Source organism: Teleopsis dalmanni, chromosome X (assembly GCF_002237135.1).
Source record: "Teleopsis dalmanni isolate 2A chromosome X, ASM223713v2, whole genome shotgun sequence".
NCBI lineage: Eukaryota > Metazoa > Arthropoda > Insecta > Diptera > Diopsidae > Teleopsis > Teleopsis dalmanni.
The window spans coordinates 73,294,092-73,306,962 of NC_051848.1; the positions used below are offsets into that span (position 1 = coordinate 73,294,092).

Genomic DNA, 12,871 nt, shown 5'->3' on the forward strand with positions numbered 1-12,871 from the left:
TATTGTACATATTTATATGGCAGTGAAAGAAACATGGGAGTACTCCCATTATAATAATTCAATCCAGAAAAAGTATTACGAAGATTACGTTAATACTTCTAACTTAACTAATAAATGGAATTGGGTTTTCCTATCCCAGACTTAACCTATTGTTGCTATATTTTGCATATCTGAATCTAGATTATACAATATTGGTTAAGTAGGTAGTTTTCATTTTTTGCAATGGATTGGAAGAATATAATATAACATATTACGAAAATATTTTGGTTTTAATTCATTGTGGTTTCTAATCAGTTTATTATTATTGATCATCTCCTTTTGTTTAAATTACAGTACATGTATTTTTTATAGAAAATTTTTATAAGCATTTATATTGATGTGAACATCCATATATATATTTCTATTTCTATTTCTATTTAACATATTTGTTGAAAATTAGATACTTCAGCTTAAAATTACTTTTTGCTAAATAAGGTTTCAATGGGTGTAGAAAGTTTATATTAGAAACAAATAAGAACGATTGCTCTGTGATTCCTTGTATTTAAAGAACAGCCCCGTTTCTGGCTAGTTTATTGGCGTTGTCATTTCTCTCATATCTGCTGTGTACTGGGATCCATATTAAGTGAACCCTGTTTCTTTCAGCAAGATTAAAGTTTTTTTTACCATCTATTTTGAAAATCGAACTAATTTAAACATTTTTTTTCAAATCATAGGTGATGAGGCAAAAAGCCATTGTGTTTGTAAAACATTGATCTATATACAATACAGATGACAAATATTAAGCGAATACCATCACATGAGTGACAGGTATTTGTCATAAACTATTTAAGTCCTTGCAATGCCTTTCAATAAAAAACAAATAAAACGAACTAAAAAACATTGAAAAGAAGAGTAATTTTCGAGTCTAGGAAACGTATAGCAACGAAAGAGGCTATTTTTTTCGCGTTTTACTACGTTCGACCAGCTTATCAAATACTTACAAAGGACTCAGTTCAAATCCCAAACAAGTGCATATTTTACAATGTTAACCTTTCGTTTTTATTTTCATTTTATAGATGATATGTGCACAAGCTACGGGATATGCACTTGACAAAGTGTGGTGAGAGCAAGTCTTTTTATCTCAGCCATTGTAAAAATATCAATAGCAAATGGCAAAAGTAAACTCTGTCGCCACAACCAATGATGCAATCACAACGTGGCTGTGTATCCTTCAAACCGATTTCTATTGCAAAACTATTTTTATCCTTTTGCCTCACCACAAAGGAATTAGTGTGAATTTCTACTTTAGCTTTGTCTGTTGGTTGTGTTTATAAATTTGTTACTGCGACGTTTATACGGTCAACTGAGAGATTGTCTGTTGACTGGCACGACAATTGTGATGGTTTGTTGGCTTGTTGACTTGTCTGTGCCCTCATATATCGGTGCCTGCATATCTATTCACTATGTTCGTTTAACCTCTTTATGAGATTCCTCCAGACTTTTCTCCTTTTTATGTGCATCGAATTGACATTGTTTTCAATGCTTTTTTTATGCTCTTATGTATTTTATTTTGCAGTTTAGTGAAAACTTTTGCCAAGCTTTTTAGTTTGAGTTCGAGCACAACAAAAGCATTTAACTTTTTTTCATTATTATTGTTCGGTTATCGCCAATTCGGTGTCAGTCAATTTGAATTTTTATTTATTTGCTTCGCTTGGATTGTCTGCTTTGTGCGATTCTATGCAAAAATGATCACTAAAACCAAGTTAAATCGTAGTTAACAATCCATGAAGACCAAAGATACAGATACAGATACAGATACAGCAAAAATATTAAGTAAAATAAGTGCTAAAAATATATATGCTTCCTTTGATATAAATACACAGAGCTAAAGTTGTGCATCAATCACCTGAATAATTGGCACTAAAAAGGAGCAGCTTAAATACAAAATTTTTAAATTTTGCTTAAAAGTTTGTTATTTTATATAAAAATATACAAACATACATTATATAGTAAAATAATATGTGTATATATATATATATAAAAATTAATAACTGGTAACATATATCCTCTTTTTATAATGTCTCAAAATTAAATTAAAAGACAAACTTTGGATATATTAATTAAAATAATAATTAAATTAATAACATAATTTATTATATGTTTTTTAGAATATGTGAATGTTCGTAGTATTTGGACCACATGGCGTATGAGCATTTTTATTACAGGTGACCCAATTTAACTGCAACTTAACAGAATACTAAATTTTAATTAGAATATCACTAAACCAACAGAAAAAATTTTGAAATGTAATTAAAACTTTTTTAATAAAATCAAAATTTTTATAGATAACTATTAATAACTGCTAATAACTAAAGCTATTTTTTTAAAGAAATTGTCGAATAGAAAAGAAAAGGCAAGAACAAAAATTTAGTTAATTTATTGAAATTTGTTTGACCATACAAAGCTGCTTAGACTATTGTCAAGCACTCATCATCAGTGGTCTTTGAAAGTAATCGAATTTCTTTTTAAAAAATTAAAATTTTAGAAATAACTGCATAGGAAAGATTAAGTTACATTTATTTATTTATTTATTTATTTATTTATTTATTTATTTATTTAGTTATTTAGAATAGCGTTCTTAAGTACATCAATGCTTTCGCATTTATTACTTTAGGTACCAAACTTTAAAGTTAAGCATTTACTGACCATAAGGGCCATTGTGGTATCGAAAAAGACATTGAAGTATTGTTTTTAGCTGCCAAAGATAATAAGTGCTTCTAATCACTAAGATTTCAATTATACGGTTATAAAATGGACCTATAGGCTTTAGTGAATCCCTTGAAATCGCCAATATAGACTTATTTAACCTAACCTAACCTTTTGTTTTCAGCTATTATGGGTTAGTGTATAATTTGAGTGATGTTGCAAAATCAATTTAAATTTCCATTCTCTTTCTCTGTCGTTTAACAATGGCAAGATCTATAACAACAAAACTTATAAAAATTTGAAAAAATAAACACATAACAAAATCTACAAAGCTTCGTCTTGTAAACGCCTTGATATTTACTATAGCTACATATGCAGTCGAAATATCGACCATAAAAAAATTGAACAGTTCAAAGTCTTCGAACTATAGATCTATAGAAGAGTGTTAAGAATTCCATGGACTGCTAACCGAACCAAAGTCTTTGTACTCAAAGATTTGTGGAGTAAAGGAGTAAAGACCATCCTTATGAAAATGATTTCCAACGAAGATTTAACTTACTGTAGGCACGTAGCGAAGCGATCAGAAACTCTGGAACACCAGATTGTAGAGGGAAATGTAATCAAATGCAGACGTCGAGAACGGTCGCCAACACGTAAGGTGGATCAATTACAAACTCTTTTTGGAAAAACGATGAGTGAAGTGATACGTACTGTGCAAGACCGAACAAGATGGCGTACCGAAATAAAAAATGTGCATTTAGAATACGCCACCACGCTCTATTAAGGATTATGGGTTATCTCTACGTTTGCACTCATGGAACGCATATCGCTATTAATAATATTTTTCCAACTTCTCCGTGGTCTTCTTACCCTCTCACTATAATTGTAATATTCTGCACTAGAATACCACAAAAAAATATGTATAAAATTTTTCTATAAACTAATGAAGTCAATTAGTGAAAATAAAATGAAATGCATGGAGTGTTCTATTCATATTCATATTTAACTGCTAGCTGCGTATATATTTAATTAACTAATTAAAACTATTAATTATTATCAATAAATTTAAATAATTTAATTTTCATTTAAAAAAATGGGTTTAGCTTACCACAATCAAATTCCACATTTTTGCTGCTTCAGCGACTGTTGTACAGACTGTGCTGCAGCCAGCCAATAGCATAAGTTTCTGCGGTCTGTTGTAGAGGAGGTTGTACATAACACTGGCACCCAGACCTGGTTCACACTGTAAGCAAATAATTTGCGTGACAAGCAATGTTAGTATCAAATATTAATATATAAATAAATATAATATTTCTACAATAGTTCATTTGTTGTAAATAAAAAAAATTCAACACAAGTTGGCCTATTGTTATAATATGATTTTGAGCCATTAGCTGAATAAAATAATTTTAGTTAGGGATGTCCCTATGCACTAACTGGGTAATTTTCTCTTTATCATTTGACCCATAACTTTTATGATAGTCATTGTCACTCGTTGGTAATAACAGCTACTTACTCAAAAAGCTAAATCACGTCCAATACTGTTGCTGTAATAATATATCAAAAAACGATCCAAATCAACAAGTTGCTTTGTACTAATTTAAAGGACAGTGGACCAAGCTATACGTATAGCCCAGTATAAATGTTTTTCTTGCTATAATTTTTCAAAAGTTAGTTAGAATTAGTGTTTTAGAGTAAAAGTTTTTGCTATAATTTTTTTAAGAGTTTTTCTGCAGTTTTAAAAGGTTCCATTTATATAACCATCTAAACCGATGTTAAAAGATTACGTTAGGTTAGATTTCTTTGGAGTGGAGTAAACCTCTGATAAACCTTCCATTGAAAATCCTAGGAATTCCTTCGTTCTAATTGAATTATACGTTCGGATATAATTTCTTGCTTTTGAGGAAACTAGGCTTATCCAACACCTTTGCTATTCTATGATTTATAGCACAAAGTTGAAAAATACTAATCCACATCAAATAAAACAATATATATACAACTATATGTATACAACAATTTAGGGTTTTAACCACAAACAGCACGTTAGTCTCAGCACATAAACTAAACTATATGAGTCAGAATAGCATTTGATTCCATGGTACCAGATTTACAAATTTCTTTTGAATGATGCAAGAGAAACTCACTCATTATCATTTATATTCCAAGCAGTATTGGATGGGTGTCTAATGGCCTTTAATCGTCTTTTACGACACGCTTGCCTTACTATGGGAATATTTTGATCTCTATAGCTCATACTTTGAGTTATATTAATATTGGTTTATCCTGTGAGGAAGCTGTATTAATATAGTCAAATAATCACTAATCTATGAAATATGTGCAAAACTTATGTAGAACCATGAAGGGATGAGGAGGCATAAGTAACCGTTTTTTGTAAAACCTTTTTGTTTCTAATTTACTGCTATTTGAGCATGAATCTTTTTTCTCTATATGGAATCCCGAAAATTGGCCGGGAATAGATGAATGAAGGTTTAGAGGGCTTTCCAATCACTGTAATTACTTTTCAAATGGTGCAAAACGGATTTAATGTTTGGGTTAAATATTCTCAATTAGGTGTGAAAAGTTGTGCTGTTACTTTACTACAGTAGCTCAAATGAAGTTCACATATCCGTCTCGTCCATTTTGTTTTTTAACTCAATTCGTTAGTTGGCAACGCAATAAATGGATACTGCAAAGATGACACAATTGCCAGGCAAAAAATCTCTGATATGGCAGATAAACGCAGATATGCGTTTGTTGAATTGTCATACTCTTTGTACGTATCTGCCAAACGTATATACTTATTGTAACGAATTAGTTACAAAACTAATAAATATTGCATTATCTGTTCTATATGCTTTTGTATATACTACTCGTATATGTACGTAGGGGTTTTCGCACGCGAGATGTGACTTCCTTTTCTATGTTATCGTCTTTTTTATCAAGAAGTAAGACTTAAAGTAAGGCATTAATATTATAGAAAAATAATTTGAAAATAAATATATTTTTAAAAGTGAAACCAATAAAGAAATTTGACAAATTTTATTGCCAAATTTAAATTTACATATTGTTGTCTGTCCATCCAAGCAGAATGAGCAAAAGTTCACAATTTTCTTCACATTTTCAAAATTTTATGATTTTACACTTTTAGTGATGAAATTTGCAATATACTTGCCACAATGATATATGGAGAATGTGAAAGACAGGAATGTAAGCAGGTTTCAGTGCTGCAAAACGAACATCGTAAAACTGTAGTGGTGCAACATTAAGACAACGCCATATTGCCCAACATTGAAACGAGGACACCAACGCGTGTAAACCCTAAAAAAGTGTTGCCAATAATTTCAGGCATAAAAGCAAATATCGACGCAATCGTAAAAAGCAAAAGTAATAAAAGCAAATTTTTAGTTTGATGCAAAAGTTGAAGAGGACCATAAACATGCAGGCGAACGTGAAAGTGAAACGGGATGTTAAAACGAAGTTGAACATCCATGAAGTTGGTAATGGTTGCCACATTAGCGAAGTGGCCAATTTCCTGTTTGCCTTGCTTTCTATAGTTATTGCAGACTTTGTTGTTGTTGTTGTTGTTGTTGTTGCTGTTGTTGCGATTGTAGTGTTATTCTTGTCTTAATACACATACCCATAAGTAATGCTAAGTGCCTGGTGTACTTATCGTTTACCGCTTAACAGTGTACGATACACAACGCCAAAGTTATTTGCATTTTATAGGCGGTCGCTCATGGCTGCTTTAGGATCGGAAGTTCGGTAGTGTAAGTATTTTGTAGGCGTTAACCGTAGTCGAGGTTTTTTTTGGTATATTTTGTATTTTGATTCGTTTTTGTATCGTCTTCATAGTCTCTTGCTTTTAGGTGCTTTTATTACCTCGACTCATTGCCATTGTCAGTCAGAATTTTAAAACAATTTCCACATGTAGCGAGTATCAAGGTGAGACACGCGATTTTACGTGTACAATGCAAATCCCCATTTTTGTTCGTTAGACTCATTTTGTTTCAGTTATGGCACCTTTTCCTTTCATTGTTATCGCTGTGGTTATTGTTGTTGGTTTTGATATTGTACTAGAAACAATTCGTCCTCGACATTGTGGCCACATTGAAGTTGAATGTTGCATGTAAATACTTCCTAGGTCGGCTTTTCGTTACTACTTTGTTGCTGAACTTACTTAACTGCCATTTACAACCTGTTTGTTTAACTATTCAAAGCGGAACATGCACTAAATTTACTAGGAAATGAAATTTTAAGTAATAGATATTTGCATGGCACATGACAGTGTTCGCAACGGAGCTAAGTTTCGATATACTATATAAAATTAGATTCTTTGAGCAACAATAGAGTGAATAGGAATCCAAATTCGAAATAAGGTGTACACTGAAATTTCGTACTCTACATTTTCGAAACATGCATGTTCGTGTGCCCTTGTCTCACCTTGACCCTTTTCGTCAATATGTTTAGTTCCACGTGTATTCACTTTCGTTTTCTATATAAAATGGTTTATTTATTTGCCTCTTCAGACAAATATTAATGCTTTTTACTAATTCTGCTTATTTAGATTTCATTGACTTATTACTTGAATAAATAATCTGTCCCTGATCAGTTGCAGTTGATTCCAAAAAAACGCAACAACTTACTTACTTACTGCTGTCCTTCTTCCCTAGTGGAGTATAGAGCCACAAAAAAAAAAAAACTTAACAACTATAACTGCCATCTATAATGCCGACATCTATAAATGACATATCCGGTAAAATATGATTGATTCAAGACGTTTCTATATCAAATGTGTTTAGATTGTGTAATGTGGAAATAGTTTCAGCAATATTCTTGGCGCAGCGACATCTATGAATGTCACATCACTTAACTTCTTTCTGCCAATATTTAGGGAAAAGCGGCCATAAAGACAACTTGAAATAATTAGTGAATAACTAATTTCATATAAAATTGGTCAAAAGCGACACTGTAATGGTTAAAAGTGTGTAAAAATAAGTGTTCCGCTCACTAAATCTTCGTTAGTTCAATCTATTCTAGAGGTTTTGAAACATCAAAGTGGGAAATAAAAACTTACAGAAGAGACCAATATTAGTGAATTATAATTTCACATAAAATCACAGCAATGTTGATCCGTTTCTCCGGTTCGATCGTTCTTAGCAAATTAATTCCAAAAGGTCAGACAGTGAACGCGTAGTGTTTCCATTGAACACTATTATGCATATAAGCCAGTATTTCTAGAGTTTGATCTCGATTTAAGCACCAGATAATTGGTTTTTGTTATTTAACCAAACGGACATTTATGGTGATCGCCGTGTGATCTCTAATGTCAATGTCTCTTATATCAAAATGACACTTTTCCATAAGTTTAATAGAAATAATACTCATGTACTAATACTAGAAAGTCTAAAAAAAAATTATTATGAAGCACTCATTTACACTGGATTACTTTGATTTAAAAAAATCAGTGTTATTAGATATATAAAGTAACCCATGGTGTCAGGAAATGGATGAAGGATTCTGCCATTGCATATCTAGTGATTATTATCATAAATCATATATTAACTAAATTAAATTAAAAAGTATGTAAATGTATAAATCACTAAATCTGTGTGTACAAATACAACGAAGTAGATTTAGAAGTAATAGAAGTGTATTGAAATTGGCATTCCGATAATGTAGTAAAGTAGATGCAATCCAGCTATAGAATTATGGAATTAACTAATTAGATTTATTTTTAATTATTAAATTTTAGTATTATTCTTTTTGTGGTTGTATTATTTATAGCATATTTCATTATATTCTCTAAGGTTTGAGATTTTCAATAGAAAAATTAATAAATTTCAATGCTAAAACTAAATGACACTCAACGTATATGCCACATGATAATCATGTATAAAATCACTGGCAACTCGATTTTAATCAAAAATCCTAATTGGATCACTAGCTGCTATTAGTACTATAACCCCAAAATGTTTAATCAATTCAATAGTTATTTTTTTAATGACATGAACCTTGACACACATTTTTAGCGTGCTTCTAAGTTCTGAAATTGTGTTTTAGCAGTGAAACATCGAAGCCACAGACATATTTCTGATTAAAAAAAGGTTACCAGAGTAACAAAAACAAAAACAAAAACAAAAGCAAAAATAAAAAAATGAAAATGAAAATCCGGTAACCAAACACGAAATTTCTACTAAATTTTTAATGCCACCTCTACGTATGCTCTCTGGAAATCTCTATGAAATTAAAATGTAAACAGTGAACAAAAACTAAGAATTAATTTAATTATTCTAATGTAGAAAACCTTGTCCACTGCACCACAAACATTGACCTTAATTTTATTAATAAAAAGAAGTACTCGTAGAGCGGAGAGAAAGCCAAACCGAAACCAAAATAAGTGGGAATCTGGTAGGAGTAAATGCTTAGGAAAAAAAGGCAATCTATGCAAATGTAACCGGAGGTACTTGTTGGTAAGGCGGTGAAGAGTGCTGCCACCTTTGCATGCTAATATCCGAATGGAAAACATGAAATGGTAAATAAAGGCTAAGGGCCAAGTACATATTTACCTATGTGCATTTGTTGGCATTTGAGTGTATGATTGTATGTTAAAACTTAAAAAATAAAATACAAAAAATGAAAGTTAAAAATATAAAAAAAAAAAAACAACTGAAATATTTGAAAAAAAGTCGAACCCACTTTGATGTGTTTTACGGTTTTAGTATTATTTTAGCAGTTTGCCAAGGTAGCTTCCCTCTATGGCCAACAAATAAATTAGTAGTTTAGTGCTAGAAAAAAGGACTGAATTTCACGTACACAAGCGAACACATCAACACGTACATATATAACATAAAAGGACAAATTTATTTGCATACGCGTGTTCTCTTTCAATTAAAATTACTGAAGTGTCCTTTACGAACTCGTACTCAGTGCCGGGCCGGAGTCCTGCTCACAGCCGTGTGCATGCATGAAAAGCACTAACCGTTGTTTGTGTAGTTGAAGGATACCGCCATTTGCATTTTATTACTTAATTGCGGATAGCCGCGGATTTAAAAGGTCTGCAAATGCGCTTTTATTGCATTATACACTTTCTGTTTTATTGATGTCCTTTTGTTGTAATTTTTTAACTATTTGATCTTAATTTATTTTAAGTGTAGGTGTGGTTATCCTATAAAGGATCATTTACACAAATTAACCGTTATTTAGATACAATAAAACTTTACAACCCTTGAAGCATAGATGAGGATGGACTTCTACGAGTATAAAAACAAACAAAAACAAAAAAAAAATTAAAATAATAAATTATAAAAAAACTAAAAAAAATTTTCTCAATTGAAGAATAGAAGAACTGGGTATCAGTTGATGAAAATGAATTAAATTCTGTGCCAAAGTATGGCGCTAAGGACTCTAAAATAACAAAAATAACATTAAAATTTTTATTGTCCATATTATTACCGGTACAGGTATAGGTACTCTATGGCTATATGCAACTAAATCGTTGTATATGGGTAGAATTTTATATTTTATACTATATATTGGAATCGATCTAAATTTTTTTTGTGTATATGTTTGACTGAACTTTATATAATTTTTTGTTTTATATTAATTTAAATAATATAAACGGACCTATTCTGTGCACTTGACAGATTTGTCAAATTCTTTAATAAAATTTTTGATTTTTATAAAGACACATCTTGACAAATTTCAAAGCTCAAGTACTTAGTGCTACTCACCACACTAAGGTGTAAAGTGTTTTGTATAGAAAACTGTTCGTAATTGTTCGTAACTGTTCGTAACTGTTCGTAAAAAATGCTTGTAAAGAGCACATATTTCAAGTTGTCAAAAGCATTTTTCATGCATTCAAATAACAATAAAAAAAATGCTTGTAAAAAGCGTATATTTTAGTTAAGAATATTTGTCATGCATGCAAATAATAAAAAATGCTTAAAAAGAGCATATTTTTATACTTGTCAACAGCATTTGTAGTATTGACAACTAACAACGAAGAGCTTTTTATTTATGTCACAGAATACCAAAACCTTTACAGCAGTCAATTTTGATAAGTATCAATGTTTGACAAGTTTATAAAATGCACAGAATAGGTCCGTAAATCTGTGTATACAAATTCAACGAGATAGATTCAGAAGTTACAGAAATGCATAGAAATTGGCATTTCGGTAATGTAGTAAGTAGATTCTTAAGTAATATACTGTAAAATTCCTCTTAACGGACAGTTCTTTTAACCGGTCAGTTTCAATAGTCGGACACATTTTATGGACATAAGTTTTTTCACACAAATATCATTCCAATAACCAAACGCTCTAATAACAGGACGCGGGCACTACATTTTAAACCATTTTGCTCAAAAACTCTCTCATGAACGGACAAAATGCAAAAAAATACCAAACAAGTTTTTAAAAAACTGCAGTTTTCTATTTATATTTATGTGAAAAATGAATAAATATAATTTATAATTTATAAATTACTTCAACCAAATTAGCACAAAAATAGTGCTTTTTTTTCGCGCATTACCTGACAGAAGTCTCGCTCTTAAATCCAAAAAATGCATCTGCAGTAAATTTTCGAAAGAAAACCTCACAATTTTGTTTTGTGCCAACATGAGCTGTGTTTCAGCAAACATGATCCGCTCAATTTTACATGCAAAACAAAAACAATGGGGTGAACCAGCAATTGATCTGGTTCACTTTCTCGTTCAATGTGGAATGTATGTAAAAGATAAAAGTGGAACGTATTTTAATGCAAATAAGGTTGGCAATGCGATGCACGGTGCAGTAAAATTTTAAACAAATCCACATTTATATTTATTTACTATTGATTTTATTTATTTATTATTTATTTTATGTACTTATTTAATTAATATGTCATTATTATTTATTTCTTTGTTTAAAGTAACGTTCTAATTATCAATGTAATTAAAATTATTACTTTAATAATTTACGTTTTATTATTATTGAAAAAGTGTTGTTTGATAATTTATTAATATCAATTAATTTGAAATGAATATATAAAAATTAAGTTGAATACATTTATTTAATTAAAACAGAACAATACATAAGAAACCAGGCTCTCCAACATATACGTTTATAAAAAAATCATTTTCATCGCAAACTGCCTGCAAGATTAAGCCATAGTCATGCTTTCTTTTGAAATAAGCCTATTTGCTATGGTTTGGTGAATTTATTTTTAGATGTGTACTGTCTATACAACCAATTACGAACGGGAATTTTTTCGAAGCTTCCATTTTTGCATTATTACCAAGTGCGTATTTTAAATTAGTGTCCAATTGATATAAGCTAAACACTAGTTTTTTTAATTATTCTCCACACAGAAGCTCTTGGTATGCCAAAACAAATACCAAATTTGCAAAAAGTATTCATATTTGCCATATACCAGAAAAATATATAAAATTACTTCATTGCTCCAAATGTGATGATCCAAATGTGATCATCACGGTTATTTTGCATTTGCTGATTGGAATTTATTAACAAATCTATTAAAATATGAAACATAATTAATATATAGCAATTGTATTTTTTATGCGCAAATATCAATCAAATAATCTTTAACGTAAAAATTATTGATCGTTTCCACAAAACTTCCACTATATCTATGCTGATACACTTCATCCCTTGAGCTTAATACCATACACTTGAACTAGTAAAAAGGGAATGGAAGAGTCAGTTTCGCTCGATGATTCTAATAACATATGCAATTTTCATTTATTAACTATAGAATTAAATTTAAGTTTTTAAGTAAATACTTCAGACATTTCAACAGATTTTATTTATTTTCTATTTTTTAAATTTTTTGTATTCAAAATTTTCTCACTTATTTTTTTAGCGCCAAAATTATTCACACAAATCAAAAAATTTTGTACACAAACCCAACTGTCATATTTCATGCGCGTTGCCAATTATTTTCAAACGTGATCCGTATCGTTTCAGCAAAGATGATTCAGATCATTGAGCGGATCATGTTTGCTGAAACACAGCTATGGTTGAAGATATGCACCTACTTCTAGTTATAAGAAAAACAGCCCGCCCTCGAGCAGCCTGATATCCTCGAACAATATCACGGAACTGTCAGTGGATTGGAAATTTAATAAAAAACCATGGATGATTCAAGAAGTAATAAATAAATGACTGTAGCAGTTCAATAATAAAATGAG

The 12,871-nt window shown here is 30.6% G+C and overlaps 1 protein-coding gene across 1 annotated transcript in view; it reads right to left on the bottom strand.

Moving 5' to 3' along the window:
- The window catches only part of LOC119688551 (gamma-aminobutyric acid type B receptor subunit 1-like), a 190,691-nt gene that overhangs the window by 11,932 nt on the left and 165,888 nt on the right, over positions 1 to 12,871 (bottom strand). Inside the window, exon 3 of the mRNA XM_038103224.1 lies at positions 3,794 to 3,928. Coding sequence (XP_037959152.1) covers positions 3,794 to 3,928 — 135 coding nt within the window. The remainder of the gene's footprint in view (positions 1 to 3,793; positions 3,929 to 12,871) is intronic.